This window comes from Tachyglossus aculeatus, chromosome 23 (genome assembly GCF_015852505.1).
Source record: "Tachyglossus aculeatus isolate mTacAcu1 chromosome 23, mTacAcu1.pri, whole genome shotgun sequence".
Classification (NCBI taxonomy): domain Eukaryota; kingdom Metazoa; phylum Chordata; class Mammalia; order Monotremata; family Tachyglossidae; genus Tachyglossus; species Tachyglossus aculeatus.
In genome coordinates this window covers 28,081,276-28,098,008 of record NC_052088.1, presented here as the reverse complement: position 1 = coordinate 28,098,008, position 16,733 = coordinate 28,081,276, and the positions used below count along the sequence as shown (strand labels likewise).

At 43.5% G+C, this 16,733-nt stretch overlaps 1 protein-coding gene across 2 annotated transcripts in view; it reads right to left on the bottom strand.

The window, feature by feature from the left end:
* Positions 1-15,330: 15,330 nt before the first annotated feature.
* Positions 15,331-16,733, bottom strand: part of RHOBTB3 (Rho related BTB domain containing 3) — a 60,775-nt gene continuing 59,372 nt past the window's right edge. For both annotated transcript variants that reach the window (XM_038765914.1, XM_038765915.1), the window contains one exon: positions 15,331-15,832. In XM_038765914.1, coding sequence (XP_038621842.1) covers positions 15,717-15,832 — 116 coding nt within the window. In that variant the 3' untranslated portion in view covers positions 15,331-15,716. The remainder of the gene's footprint in view (positions 15,833-16,733) is intronic.

The following is a 16,733-nucleotide window of genomic DNA, read 5'->3' as shown; positions in this document are numbered from 1 at the left end:
ATAGTAAGTGCTTAACAGATACCACAATTATTATTATTATTCTTTGCCTTTCTTTCTTTTATCTGAAACACTGTGAGGTTCTCCTTGGTATTCCCTAGGTAAGGCGGGTCATGATTATAAACCAGGGCCCAGGCAAGGGGCAAGTGGGAGACAGCAGTGATAAGAATAAGCAAACAAGAAAATCAAGTCTTCCTCTTTCTTGGAGTAAACGTCCCATTTACTGTAAATTATGAAGTCCTTTGGGCAGGGAGTGGGTCTTCTACCTCTATTGTATTGTACTCTCCCAAATGTTTAGTACAGTGTTCTGCACACAGTACATGCTCAATGCATACAATTGATTGATTACTTAAGAAATCCAGTCACTTAGCCACCTCTGGCCTGTTTGAAGTCCATCTACCTGGGCTAGGGCTGGTAAGGACTTACTACTAGTCCAGGGTCATGGCAGAGTGGCTGTTTCTTACTCAGAATGGGTAGCTGGATGAATCTTTGCTGTGAGTAACCCAGTTTGGAAACCTTGCATCTCTATCGAATAAAGTGTCAGGCATCTGGTAGCCAAAGCCCAAACTTTAAATTAAAACCACTTGGATTTGCTTTAAACTTGTTTTCCTGAACTGTTCAGTCTACAAATCCCCTACACTACCTTTTAAAAACCAGGCTTTGTTGAACATTAATAGATCATTTATTTTGGTTGGGTTTGGGAGGGATTTTTAGAAGCCTCTGTTACCACAAAAAAACACTTTGTTTTCTGGGAAAAAAATGCTATTGTTTAAAGACAGTTCTGTGTGGAGGAAAGAGCAGACTAGGGTTTGGCCACCACCCAGTTTTACAAAAAAAAAAAGGCCTCCTGGTTCTATCCTTGATTACTTTTACTCAGACTTTCAAGTCCGTCCCACTGTGGTTACTTTCTGGGGATTGTTGGGGTGGGGAGAAAAGAGGAAGGCAAGACCAGTGGGAACAAGGATATGTGTTCATCCCAGCCAGCATTGTCCAGCATGGAGGCACAGAAAGTGAAGGCAAGTTGACCTCCTTTTTAATCTGCTCTGTGTTCTTCCAAAATCACTACACCTGAAGAGAAGCAGCATGGCCTAGTGGAAAGAGCCTGGGTCAGGGAATCAGAGGACCTGGCTTCAAATCCTGGCTTTGCTATGTGCCTGCCGTGTGACCCTGGGCACGTCACTTAATTGCTTTGGGCCATAGTTTCTTCATCTGTAAAATGGGGATTCAATACCTTTTCTCTCTCCTACTTAGACTGTGAGTCCCTTGTGGGACAGAGACTGTGTTCAACCCGATGAACTTGAATCTACTCCGGTGCTTACAACCGGGCTTGGCATGTAGTAAACACGTAACAAATTTCTTAATTATTACTTAAGCACTTGGGTGCTACCAATATAACAGTTAAGAGCACCATCACAGGTTCCTGTGATAGGTGGAATGTTGAACTAATATGGAAATAAAATGTATTTCTCATTTGTGCCCAAATCTGAGTAAATGCCTTTTGCCAACCCCAGTCTTTCAAACTACTGTATTTTGCAGAGCCACTGGAAAACCTGAAATGGGTGGAGGGTAATCAATCAGTGGCATTTATTGAGTGCTTATTATGTGCAGAGCACCATATCTAGTACTTGGGAGAGTACAATATAACAGAGCTGGTAGATATGTTCCCTGCCCATAATGAGCTTATAGCCTAGAGAGGAGCCTAAGGTTAAGAATTGAAGGGCATCCTTTAATTGTGTCCCAAGAGATGGTGTTAAAGTTATAAGGTAATAATTGTGGCATTTGCAAAGTCAAGTGCTGGGGTAGATACAAGATAATCAGGTCAGGCACAGTCCCTCTCCCATGTGGGGTACGCAGTCTAAGCAGGGAGAACGGACATTAAGCCCCTATTTGGTGGGTGAGGGAACTGAGGCACAGATAAATGATTAGCCCGAGGCCACTCAGCTGGATTAGAACTCAGGTCCTCTGACTCCCATGCCTGTGTTCTTTCCACTAGTCCATGCTGCTCCCCTAAGATCCGATTGCTTAGAGAAGCAGCATGGCTTAGTGTCAAGAGCAGTGGCTTAGGAGCCAAGAGGACTTGGGTTCCAATACCGGATCCAACACTTGTCCGTTAGTGACCTTGAACAAGTCACTTAACTTCTCTGTGCCTAAGTTACCTCATCTGTAAAATGGGGATTGAGACTGTGAGCCGCACTTGGAACAACCTGATTACCTTGTATCTATCCTAGCGCTTAGAACACTGCTTGGCACATAATAAGTGCTTAACAAATACCATTATCATTATTATTATTATTATTAATTGGTCAGGATTTCCTTTGAGGCTTTTAAGCTAGATTTTTTTTTTCTCCCTTTGTGTTCTGTATAGTGAGCTGAAACAGCCTGCATTTATCGAAGTCTACATGTTAACAGAGAAGTGTGAATTTAAATTGTCCCATCCTTGGTGATGGCCAACCCAGTTTAATCAATAACTATATTAATAATAATAATTATGGTATTTAAGTGCTTACTGTGCTCCAGGCAGTGTTACTAACCGCTGGGGGTGGGGGATACAGGCAAATCGGGTTGGACACAGCCCCTGTTCCACATAATAATAATAATAATAATAATGATGGTATTTGTTAAGTGCTTACTATGTGCAAATCACTGTTCTAAGTGCTGGGGAGATACAAGGTGATCAAGTTGTCCCACGGGGGGCTCACAATCTTAATCCCCATTTTACAGATGGGGTAACTGAAGCCCAGAGAAGTTAAGTGACTTGCCCAAAGTCACACAGCTGACAAGTGGCGGAGCTGGGATTTGAACCCATGACCTCTGACTCCAAAGCCTGTGCTCTTTCCACTGAGCCACGCTGCTTCTCTATGGGGCTCACAGTCTCGATCCCCATTTTACAGAGGAAGTAACTGAGGTCAGAGAAGTGAAGTGACTTGCCCAAGGTCAGACAGCAGATAGGTGGTGGAGGCAGGATTAGAACTCATGACCTTCTGACTCTCAGGCCCGTGCTCTATCCACTATGCCAAGCTGCTTCACAATTATTACATGTTATATTACATATACATATTACATATGAGGGTTCAAGCTCACTGATCTCTCTACTTCTCTTTAATGCACTTGGCTCCGTGTCCAATGGGCATTCGGTATTCGCCCCACCCTTAGCCCCACAGCACTTATGTACATAGCTACAAATTATTGATGTTAATGTGTATTTTCCTGTCTAGACTGCAAGCTCCTGTTTACCAACTCTTTGCCAAGTGTGTAGTATAGTGCTCTGCACCCCGAAGACAAGATTGATGTCATCTTAACAGGAATGGCTCTCCCAAGAGATCCTGGGGGTTGAGCTGAGCCTTGTGTTAGTGTCTGCTTCCCTTCCTGCCCCTCTCCTCTCTCCCCCTACCCTGCCACCATAAACATACCCCATGCCCACCTTTGCTTTCATAAGTTTAGGAATAATAATGAAAACACAAACCCACCCCTTGCTGCTCTCCCTGACTTTGGCAGTGATTTCTAAAGCGCCACCTAAATATTTTGTTTGTTTGTTTGCTTTTTTAGTGGTGTTTAAGTGCTTACTATGGGCCAGGCACTGTACTAAGCTATAAGGTGGTTACAAGATAATCAGCTGGGCATCAATCAGTCAGTTGTATTTATTTACTGTGTGCAGAGCACTGTACTAAATGCATGGGAGAGTACAATATATAGATACATTCCCTGCCCACAACAAGCTTTTGGTCTAGAGGTTTGTGTCCCACATGAGGCTTATAGTCTTAACCCCCATTTTTACAGATGAGGTAACTGAGGTACAGAGAAATGAAGTGACTTGCCCAAGGACATACAGCAGGCAAGTGGGAGAGGCAAGATTAGAGCCCAGGCCCTCTGACTCAGAGTCTGTGCTTCTTCCCCTAGGCCCTGCTGCTTGTGTACAGAAATCCCGTACTCCAGATTTTGTGTCTCCTTCAGAGCAAACCTTAACCTCATGTTGTTTTAATAGATAAATAATTCAGAGCACAATGGCACCAAACTGCTTTTTCCTCCGTGTTTTTAAATATCCAACTGCTGTAGGCTCCTTGATCTTTTTCCTTGTCTTTGACCCAATATAATTGTTCAACTCTCTTCCCAGGATATACTTTTCTGGAACCTTGCAAAGCACTCTTAAAATCTTGAGGTCTCTCCTTTATGAATGCATTCCTCTCAACACAGAACTTGGTTTCTTCCTGTAATGTAAAGCTCTTCCCAGCACCCCATCTCCCTCCTATTCAGCTAGAGACAGAGTAGAAAGCCAGTTTGGGAGGGAGAGGGAGGACAAGCCCCAGAGAATCTAGACTGTAAGCTCCTTGTGGGCAGGGATCATGTCTACCAACTCTGTTGTATTCATTCAATTGTATTTATTGAGTGCTTACTGTGTGCAGAGCACTGTACTAAGTGCTTGGGAAGTACAAGTCGGCAACATATAGAGACAGTCCCTACCCAACAACGGGCTCGCTGCAGTAAGCCCTCTATAAATGTCATTGATTGATGGATCTCAAAGTCTAAGAGGGAGGGAGAAAAAGACCAGATATTTAATTTCTATTATACAATTGAGCAAACTAAGGCATAAAGAAATTAGGTGACTTGTGTAAGTTCACACAGCAGACAAGTGGCAGAACTGGTATTGGAACCCAGGTCTTCCAACTCCCAGGCCTGTGCTTCTTCTAATAGGCCATGCTGCAACATCAGTCTAATCTTTTTTCAGGCACCATTATGCCAGAGGCCGCTATTCTGGAGTAATCTGATCTCTTCCCACCCTTTACTGTTCTGTCAGCTCCCCAACTCCCTCCTTCGGCCCTAACCATATGTTTCATTGTGTCTATTTGCCCTTCATTCCCAACCATCTGTTATTCTGCACCAAAAGCAATCTTCCTTTATTCGTTAGTTCACCCAACTGGCTTTCTCCCTTTTCACTCTCTCCCCAGTCCTCTCAGGCCTGTACCTTTTTCAACTGGCTACTCTGTTTCCCTAATGACTGAATAACCCCTCCGTGTGTTTTACCTCAGTCCCAAAAATTTTAAAAACTGGTTGAACCAAACACCCCTTCTGGGACCCTCAGCCTTAAAGATTCTGACACGTTGGAGCCAGGAAGGTGCGTCAGCATATCTCCTGTCATGAAAAGCTTTCAAACAGGGCTGGGGTTCTATAGTCTGACAGGCAGTGCCAAGTGAAACAGGCTGATAAGATCTAATCCTGTCAAAAGGAGAACTCTGTTCCAAACTGGCATGCCACAGACTTGCAAAAATAATTCTGTGACCTCTAATGAAAGAGAGGGAGGTATTACATCCAACCCAAGAAAAAACCCCTCTTCAAATAATGAAGGTTTTCTTCTGAAGCGTGCAAGAATGATAGTTCTGTGAAAAAGGAAGAAGGAAACCCGTTCTCCTATTGGAAGTGGAAAACCAGTAACTGTCGCTAGTCATTCTGTCTCCCAGCTGTTCATTCATTAATTCATTCATTCAATTGTATTTATTGAGTGCTTACTATGTGCAGACCTCTGTACTAAGTGCTTGGGAAGTACAAGTTGGCAACATTAGAGAAAGTCCCTACCCAACAACGGGCTCACAGTCTAGCTGTTCTTCAAATATGTCTCTTTCCACTCAGAAACTGAGCCTTGGTTGTTGTGTATAACCTCTAGCTTGTCCCCTCCCAGGGATGCTTCATCCCAGCCAACTCAGATAAGCCCCCCTATTTCCTCCACACTAGCTAACCTCTTGTCCACATCCTGGCTGCCTCTGGCCTGGAATGCCCTCCCTCTTCCTATCCGATATATACACACACATATATATATACATATGTATATATGTTTGTACATGTTTATTACTCTATTTTACTTGTACTTATCTATTATATTTATTTTATTTTGTTAATATGTTTGGTTTTGTTCTCTGTCTCCCCCTTCTAGACTGTGAGCCCACTGTTGGGTAAGGACTGTCTCTATATGTTGCCAACTTGTACTTCCCAAGCGCTTAGTACAGTGCTCTGCACACAGTAAGCACTCAATAAATACAATTGATTGATTGGTTGATCCCACAGGTGATCACCCTCCCGACTTTCAAAGCTTTATTGAAGGCACATCTCCTCCAAAAGACCTTCCCTGGCTTAGCCCTTCTTTTCTCTTCTCCCACTCCCTTCTGTGTTACCTTGACTTCCTGCCTTTATTTATCCCCACTCCCAGCCCCACAGCACTTAAATACGTATCTATAATTTATTTATATTGTCTGTCTCCCCCTCTAGTTTGTAAGCTTGTTACAGACAAGTCTTTAGAAACAGAACATGTGTACCAACTGTGTTGTATTCATTCATTTAATTGTATTTATTGAGTGGTTACACTGTGCAGAGCACTGTACTAAGCCCTTGGGAGAGTGCAATATAACAATAGACATGTCCCCTGCCCATGATGAGCTTACAGTCTAGGAGACTTTTTTTCCTTCCCACTTAGACTTCACATGACACTTGAGGGACAGGGTTTAGGTCTGATCTGATTGTCTTGTATCTACCCCAGTTCTTGGCACACAGAAGGTGATTATCAAAGCCATTATTATTATTATTAGCAAAGAGCTGGTCAAAACCTCCCAAGGAGTCATCTCTGTCCAAGAGTGGGAGGTTTGGAGATGGTCTTACCAAGATGCAAACCTTGTAAAGGTCAAGCCCTGTTTTTCCCAGGTAACAAGATAGGCTTCCTCCCTTACTGCTTTTTTCTGGGGCTCAGCTCAGCTAGGGGGTACCTAAGACATCCACTTTCCCCTGCCCATTTTCACCTGGCTCAGACAGTGAGTGGAGAGAAGCTGGCTTGCTTCCAAACAATTATATTGAGCATTTACTATGTGCAGAACAATGTACTAAGCACTGCACTTGGGAGAGTACAATATAACAGAGTTCATAGACACATTCCCTGACCCCAAGGAGCTTACAGTCCTAGTGGGAGACAGACATTAATATAAATAAATTACAGATATGTACATAAGTGCTGTGGAACAAAGGGGTGAATAAAGGTAAAAATTCATTCATTCAATCATATTTATTGAGCGCTTACTGAGTGCAGAGTACTGTACTAAGTGCTTGGGAAGTACAAGTTGGCAACATATAGAGATGGTCCCTACCCAACAAGGCTCCAAGTGCAAGGGTGATGCAGAAGGGCATGGGAGAAGAAGAAATGAAGGCTTAGTTGGGGAAGGACTCTTGGAGGAGATGTGTTTTGAATAAGGCTTTGAAAGTGGGGATGGTGAATGTCTGGGGAATAGGAAGAGGGAGGGTGTTCCAGGTCAGATACCAGATGTGAGCCAGAGGTCAGCGAGTATGGAGGCAACAGAGGGGCTTATTTGAGTCTGCTGTGATGAAGCACACATGAAAGGGGATAAGGCTCAGGTCAGAGTGGCAAGGGACATATTTGAAGAAGGTGTCTGAACGCCAGCTGTGGGAGAGAAAACAAGGATCAGATTTTATTGGCATTCATTCAAACAGCTGCAGCTGCTGCTGGTTTTCCACCTCCGATAGGGGAATGGGTTTTCTTCTTCCACTTTCACAGAGCTATTATTCTTTCACGCTTCGGTAGAAAACCTTTTTTGTTTGAAGAGGTGCTTTTTCTTGGATTATTATTAATAATAATCACATTTATGAGCACTTACTGGGTGCAAAGCACTATATTAACACTTGGGAGAGTACACTACAACACCAGACACTTTCCCTGCCCACAACAAGCTCACAATCTAGAACATTCACACTTCCCCCTTCAAAAACTTACTGAAGGCTCCCCTCCTCCAGGAGGCCTTCCCAGACTAGGCCCCCATTTTCTTCAGGTCTCCCTCCCACCCCAGCTTGCCCCGACTCACTCCCTTTGCTCTATCCCTGCTTCCCACCCCCCAGCACTTGTGTACATATGTACATACCTATAATCCTATTTATATTAATAATAATGATGGTGTTTGTTAAGTGCTTACTATGTGCAAAGCACTGTTCTAAGTGCTGGGGGGATACAAGGTTATCAGGTTGTCCCATGTGGGGCTCACAGTCTTAATCCCCATTTTCCAGATGAGGGAACTGAGGCACAGAGAAGTGAAGTGACTTGCCCAAAGTCACACAGCTGACAATTGGCGGAGCTAGGATTAGAACCCATAACTTCTGACTCCAAAGCCCATGCTCTTTCCACTGAGCCATGCTGCACATTAATGCCTCTTTTGTTGTGATGTGTGTGTTTGTGTGTGTGTTTCTCTAATAGAATTAGAGAATATATATATATATATATATATATATATATATATTCTCTAATTCTATTTATTTTAATTGATGTTATTGATGCCTGTTTACTTGTTTTGATGTCTGTTTCCCCCCTTCTAGACTATGATCCTGTTGTGGGCAGGGATTGTCTCTCTGTTGCTGAAGTGTACTTTCCAAGCGCTTTGTACAGTGCTTTGCACACAATAAGCGCTCAATAAATACAAGTGAATGAATGAATGAAAGGATTGGATGTAATCCCTCCCTCTCTTTCATTAGAGGTTACAAAATTATTTTTAGGACTCTGTACTCTCTCACATGCTTAGTAAAGTGCTCTGCACACAGCAAGTGCTCAATAAATATCCCCATTTTACAACTAAGGGAACTGAGGTACAGTGTCTTTTTCAAGACTGCCTAGCAGGTAAGTGGTAGAGCCAGGATTAGAAATCTAGGGCCTGTATCTCTCAAGCCTGTTCTCATTCCACCCAAGCCAAGCTGTCACCAGCCCTGTTTCTGCTTTTGTTCCCGTCTCCCATCTCCCTCCCCTCCATCTATGTAGAAAATGCAGCTTCTGACACTGAGACCAGCAAGAACCAATCAAACAATGGTATTTATCGAGCATTTATTATGTGCAGAGGACTGCACTAAGCACTTGGGAGAGTACGTTACAACAGAATTAGTGGATACTCTCCCTGCCCCTAATGAGTCAGTCAGTCAATTGTATTTATTGAGCACTTATTGTGTGTGGAGCACTATACTAAGCGTTTGGGGGGGTACAGTATAACAATAAACAGATATATTCCCTTTCCACAACGAGCTTACAGTGTAGAGGGGGAGATGGACATGAATATTAATAAATAAATTACAGATATGTGCATAAATGTTGTGAGGCTGGGAATGGGGATGAATAAAGGGAGCAAGTCAGGGAGACAGAGTCCATTTTTTGGTAGGGACCATCTCTATGTGTTGCCGACTTGTACTTCCCAAGTGCTTAGTACAGTGCTCTGCACACAGTAAGAGCTCAATAAATACGATTGAATAAACGAATGAATGAATGAGAAGCAATCAGGGAAGGCCTCTTGGAGGAAATGTGCCTTCAACATGGCTTTGAAGCGGGGAGAGTAATTGCCTGTTGAATATGAAGAGGGAGGGTGTTCCAGGCTAGAGGCAGGATGTGGGCGAGAGGTCGGGGAAGAGATAGAGGAGATCAAGTTCAGCATTAAAGGAGCGAAGTGTGCAGGCTGGAGAGTAGCAAGTTGAGGGAAGAGGGATACGGTGATTGAGTGTTTTAAAGCCAACGGTGAGGTGTTTCTGTTTGACACAGAGGTGGTTGGGCAATGACTGGAGGTTCTTGAGGAGTGGGAAAACATGTCCTGAATACTTTAGCAGAAAAATGATCCAGGCAGCAGAGTGATGTACAGACTAGAGTGGGGAGAGACAGGAGGCTGGGAGGTCAGCAAGGAGGCTGATTCAGCAATTAAGGCAGGATAAGATGATTGGATGAACGTGGTAGCAGTTTGGATGGAGAGGAAAGGGTGGATTTTAGTGATGTTGTGAAGTTTGAACCAACACGATTTCATGATGGATGATTTTACCTCAAGAGGGAAGGTGTCTAGGGATGTCCATCCAGGGGTGTCTCTGCATCTCCCTGGCTGAGCATTTCCTGTGGTCCCTTTTCCTTGACTGTCTGGGCCTCCTGGGGGAAAGATTCACACAGGAGATTGCCAGCTTTTAAATCAGTAAACTTGTTGCGGGCAGGGAATGTGTCTGTTTACTGTCATATTGTACTCTCCCAAGTGCTTAGTCCAGTGCTCTGCACAAAGTAAACACTCAATAAATGCGACTGGGGTGAACTTCTGAAGCAGGAATTCGGGGAACAAGTTAGAGTAGCAGCCATTCTACCCCATCTCAGCCTGGAAGGGGAAGAGAGCTGTTTGGCCTAGACTGATCCCCTAGTCCAAATTTTCAATCAATCAATCGTATTTACTGAGCACTTACTGTGTAGAACACTGTACTAAGTGGTTGGGAGAGTACAATATAGCAGAGTTGGTAGACATGTTCCCTGCTCACAACAAGCTTACAGTTTAGAAGGCTCCTGATGCGTGGAGAGGCTGATAACATTAATAGTGATAATAATAACAACGTTGGCATTTGTTGCACACTTATTATGTGCTAAATGCTGAAGAAGATATGAGATAAGGTGAGACACAGTTCCTGTCCCAAATTCATTCATTCAATTGTATTTATTGAGAGCTTACTGTGTGCAGAGCACTGTACTAAGCACTTGGGAAGTACAAGTTGGGTCACATAGTCTAACGTGGAAGGGAGAACAGGGATTTAACTCCCATTTCACATATGAGAAAACTGAGGCTGAGAAAAGTTAAGTGATTCACCTAAGGCCAAGCATCAGGCAAGAAGCAAAACTAGGATTAGAGCCCAGATTTCTTGACCCGGCTGATCAAGTCCTTGTTCTTTACACTAGGCTTAACTTCCTCTCTGCCCCATCCAGGACCACACTGGGTGCTCTGGCTCCATTCTCACACCCGTCAGATTTCCACTTCCTAGCTGGTGGTGGGTTGGTGTTGTACAGCTGGGGAAAATCTGGCTTTTTTTTTTCTTTTTTTGCAATCTCCCACGTTCTATCTGGGCTGAGCCGGTCACGATGTTTGCTTTCTTCTGTGAGGGAAAAGAATTCTTAAGCCAAGCCAAGCCACTTCCAGAAACTTGCTGCTGACTGCGGGGGTGGCGGTAACCAGTCACAAGCTGAAAGGCAGAGCCGCAACTGGGATGACCTTCAACCTTTGCTAACAGCCACAAACCACAGCCCACACCAAGTCAGGGAGAGCAACCCCCAAATCAATCAATCAGTGGGATTTATTGAGCACTATACTAAGCGCTTCATTCATTCAATCGTATTTATTGAGCACTTACTGTGTGCCAAACACTACAATAAACACTTGGGAGAGTACAATATAACAATAAATAGACACATTCCCTGCCCACAATAATAATAATAATAATGATGGCATTTATTAAGCACTTACTATGTGCAAAGCACTGTTCTAAGCGCTGGGGAGGTTACACGGTGATCAGGTTGTCCCACAAGGGGCTCACAGTCAATCCCCATTTTACACATGAGGGAACTGAGTCCCAGAGAAGTTAAGTGACTTGCCCCAAGTCACACAGCTGACAACTGGAAGAGCTGGAATTTGAACCCATGACCTCTGACTCCAAAGTCCGTGCTCTTTTCACTGAGCCACGTTGCTTCTCTGCAGTAGGAATCAGGGATTATTATTCTCATTTTACAGATGGGGAAATTGAGGCATGGGGAGGTTAGGTGACTTGGCCAGGGCCACACAGTAGACAGGTGGCAGAAGGGGGACTAGAACCCGGGACCTCTGACTTCCAGGGTCGAAGCCCTCCCACTACCCCTCACTGCCTTCCCGAATCTCGAAACAAAGTGCTGTCATCAATTCTCCCCTTATTTCTTACCCACACCTACAGTATGCATAACAAATAAGGGCACAAATTACTTATTTATGCATTTCCCAAAGTCAAGATTAAATGAATACACAAAAGGACACCCATTTTAAAAAGGTTTATTCATTACAAAATGTTAAATACTAAAGCTAAAAACATACAAATTCAAGTCAGGCTATATTAAAAGACATACCCTTTTTCTTGTTTGTGAAATTAGCAGATTGACTCCAATACATGCCTTAATGAAATAAAGGTGTTCTAGTTTTTCTTGCTCCTCCAGGACATTTTTCACCTATTGTGGCAGAGCTATCTCTTGTTGTTTCGACGGCTGCGGGTCTCAACAGGAAGATAAAGTTTTCCATACAGCGAGTTTCAGGTGTTAGTGGAGCCTCCTAATTATAAAGCCACCATGCTAGCTTGTAACAAGTATATATGCTGACATATTTCAAGTGCTGTTACTGAAAATTCTATAACACTACTTGGGTGTCGTTCATCCTATACATCAACACAAGATATTTAGGAGGGCACAAAGAGCTAACAGGATGAAAACATAGTCCCAAAAGGAGGCCTAAGTATATTTTATTTAAAGTGGTTTTTAAATATATCATCCAACAGAGAAGCAAAATTAGCAGCAAAGCTAATCCAACTAGAACTGACTTCCTATAAAAAAACACCTTTGAAAAATGACATTCAAGTTCCCGAGACACTTCATAGGCAAATGTTTTCAAAATTATTTTCTTGTGCTTCAATTCTACATGATCAGAATTTGGCTAAAATTGAATTTGAACCAATCCAATGGTATTGGATGCTTCTGTATGTACAGTGATGAAGTCTGACCCGGTTGGCTCCTAAGCACTGACCACATCTGGATCTCTGAATTCCACCCGGAAAAAGTGATGCTTTCACAATAAAACCTACCTGTTCAGTTCCAAGAGTGCACCGTCAAAGCCAACTTTCACTCAGGGCCCGGCTGCCACTAACCCAGACGGCCGCTTTAATTCAAATATTTTTTTTTTCTGCTTATCAACCTAAGTTCAGCATTTTCATTTTTCAAGCTACGGCCCAACACTTTAGGCTTTGAAATGGTGCAATTTATATACTTACATGGTCAAGACCAGGCAAGTGAATGTGAAGGCTGAAGTGTAGTCTTTGCATTTCTAAGGTTCTAACGTAAATACTACTTTTCTGGAGTCAGAAAATAGACTCTGCCCCATCCTATGTCAACTCCTCCTTCTCAAAGGGGGCCAAAAGATGATGAACACAAGAGATTCAAGTAAAAGAGCAAACTCTCGTATTTCCATAGAATTTACCCCAAAACTACTGAATGGCTCAATTCTGAATTGTTTTCCTTGGGGATCCTGAAGTCTTCATTTTGACTGATAATGCTCGCGTCTAGTTCAGAGCTGATTTGACTCTTAATTATACCTGGAGTATATTTTTTAAAGGCTATTCCCAAAAAGGGTTTGAAATCTGAAAGTAGTGAAGATTTTGTGAAAGTAAAATTCACAACGAGATGGATGAAGAGGCAAATGCATGGAGAGGAAATGGCCTGTAGTTATTTCTTGGGCTGTGTGATACATCACAAAGGTCACACTTAGGTCGAGGGAGGGGTGAAAAGCACTGAACAATTCTTCCCTTTTAACACAGAGCATCTGGGTGCCGAATCTTGGATTTACATTCTTTTCTTTATCTCTGATGCTGCTGAAAGAGATTTGCCCATTATAAGAGAAGCAGCATGGCCTAGTGGCAAGACCATGGGCTTGGGAGTCATAGGACGTGGGTTCTAATTCCGGCTCCTCCGCTTGTCTGCTGGGTGACCTTGGGCAAGTCACTTAACTTCTCTGTGCCTGTTACCTCATCTGTAAAATGGGAAGGTGAGACCCACTTGGGACAACCTGATTATCTTATATCTACCCCAGTGCATAGAACAGTGCTTGGCATGTAGTAAGCGCTTAACAAATACCATAATAATAATAATTAATAATAATTAATTAGTGTACTCTCCCAAGCACTTAGTACAGTGTTCTGTCCCAGTAAGTGCCCAACAAATACCACTGTTTGCAGACTTAAGCTCGGGAATCAGAGATGAAAACCAAAGCAGGGATGCTGCAGTCCTGAGTGGCACAGAAGAAGAATCCGGTATCTGGGCCTCAGGACAAGGTGACCCAAGTGAAAGACCTCTTAAGATTCACCGTTGGCTCCCCTACAAAAAAGGGTTCATTCACTTGTGTGGGAAAATTCAGTATGGAAAAAGGTTCTTGGGCCTCGCATGATTACTCTGAGAAACCTAGTTTTCGCTAGACTGTACAGTCCATGTGGACAGGAATGTGTCTACCCAACTCTGTTGCATTGTACTCTCCCAAGTAATAAATAGCAGTCAATTGTATTTACTGAGCGCTTACTGTGTGCAGAGCACTGTACTAAATGCTTTGGAGAGAACAATATAACAATAAACAGACACAGACAGCCCTGAGCACAACGAGCTTACAGTACCACTGATTAACTGATTCTCTGCCAGGGTGGCACTTTGACTTTGGGGACTCACCGATGGGGATGGAATCCTTTCTGGGTTTCTTCCTCTCTGTGGGTGTCATTCTTTTCCCTTCTCCTATAATTGACAAATACCATGAAAAAAATCATGGTATTAAGAGCTTACTATGTGTCAAGCACTGTTCTAAGCACTGGGGTAGACACAAGTTAATCAGGGCTCACAGTCTAAGTAGGAGGAGACCAGGTATTGAATCCTCACTTTACAGATGAGGAAACTGAGGCACAGAGAAGTTAAGTGACTTGCCCAAGGTCACCCAGCAGGCCAATCAATCAATATTATTTATTGAGTGCTTGCTGTTTGCAGAGAACTGTACTAAGCGCTTGGGAGAGTACAACATAGAGTTGTTAGACACATTCCCTGCCTATAAGGAGCTTCCAACCTATAGACCAGGGGTGGAGCTGGGATTAGATCCCAGGACCTCTCACTTCCAGGCCCCTTCTCTTCCCACTAGGCCACGCTGCTTCTCACACTGCTTCTCCTATGCCAGAAGGCCCTTTTTTGCTGCCAGAGGGATTAAGGATTAGGGAATTTGAAGGTGGGGAGATAGAGGGATGCCACTGCTTTGACCACAGTTGAAATTCCAAAGCAAATGCTGTGTCACCTAGTAGAACGAGCACAGGCTTGGGAGTCACAGGACCTGGGTTCTACTCTCCCAATTGCTTAGTACAGTGCTCTGCACACAAGCACTCAATAAATACAATAGAATGAATGAATAATCCCCCCTTGCCTGCTGTATGACTGTGGGCAAATTACCTAACTTTCTCTGTGCCTCATCTGGAAAATGGGGATGAAATAACAATTCTCCTTCCTTCCTAGGCTGTGAGCCCCATGGGGGACAGGAACTATGCCTGACCTGATTATCTTGTATCTACCCTAGTGTTTACCACAGTTCTTGGCCCAGTATAAGCACTTAAATACATGTCACAACGATTAATTATTATTAGCAGTGGCACCTTTCCGATGCCTGATCAGTTCCTAAGTCTCTGCAATGGTTGCTGGGGCAACCCCTAATCTGGGGTCAGATTCAAGCTCTCACCAAGATTTCCCTAGAAAGAAACAGCTTGCAAGAGTTTCCAAACATCACCCTCTTTAACAGGACTATTACATACAACTGCATATGGTCACGAGTCCTACTCCACCCATTTCACAAACATCAAATAAATAATTCCAACATTTCAAAACCAACAGTTGGAGACCACTGGAGCCGGCAACTTAGAAGAGGGATAAGACCAGTAGCTGCACAACAACCCCCTCGAAGTGTAAAACCCTCCCCCAGCTCACAGAACGTTTCTTGAATCCCTTTTCAATCTACGTTCGTAGTTATTTCTCAGTCCAAAATGCACTTGCAAGCTCTCATTACGTCGTCCGTAGGACACGCACACACTGGAACAAGAGTCTACGGTCAGTCACTCGTGCCTAACCTTCCGGGACAAAAAGCAGAGCTGCAGTCTTCGAGTTACATGACCGTGCAACGGCATTTCCGGGAGTGAACATATTTCCTGTATTCTGCGAGCTGTTTCAAGTATATGTTGGACGGCCAACGGTGCATCTCGACAAAACTGCGTTCTTCTGCTATATTGATTTTTCAAAAAGCAAGGAGTTAAACACAGAATACATCCTCATGAAGAGCAGCCAAATCTAAAGACACGCATGTATACTGGAAAATTAGGAACGGCTAAGGCCAACTGCAAATAATGATATGGATCAGTCAAAAATTGGGCACGCCAGGTGATTTTTGTTGAAAACTGATACTACCCCAAGCCTGCACACATCCTCTCCCTGGGAGATGATGGGGAACAGGAGCAGAATGCAAACTGAGCATACTCCAGTCTAGATGTGGAAGTCCAAGAACTCAAAATACCAAGAGCAACTAGGGATCACTTCAGGATGGGATTAAATATTTTACTCCAGACAGTCCTAATAGTTATAAAATTGCAAACTTGGCCAGAAAAGCTGTGGATATTTCTGGCTAAAAGCGGACATAAGCCCCCAACTTAAGACTTTGAAAACTAGCTTGAAACAAAACACCAAATGGTGTATCCTTCTATGGCTTGGAGAACCTTCTGGGTTGGCAGTCAGAGGCAGACTTGGCCACAGTCAGCGTTCCCCAAGCTGAGCTCGGCCAAAGCAGATGGGAAGGGAAATCTTCCTACTTGCCTCTTTTTCCTCAGCTGAAATTTTCCCAATGAGGCAAAATCTCCACCACTTGATTTAAGCTTCTTGAGGGCAAAAGATGTGTTTTGCTTATGTTGTACTGAATCCATCATTCAGTCAGTGGTATTTATTGAGCACTTACTGTGTGCAGAGCACTACAGTAAGTGCTTGGGAAAGGACAATATAGTTGGTAGACCCAATCCCTGCTCTCAAGGAGTTTAATGGGCATTAAATTGCCACACACAGTGTTTTGCACTCAGGAGGCACTTAATAAATGCTGCTGATTGATTGACTGCTTGACAGACTGAAAGTGGAGGTA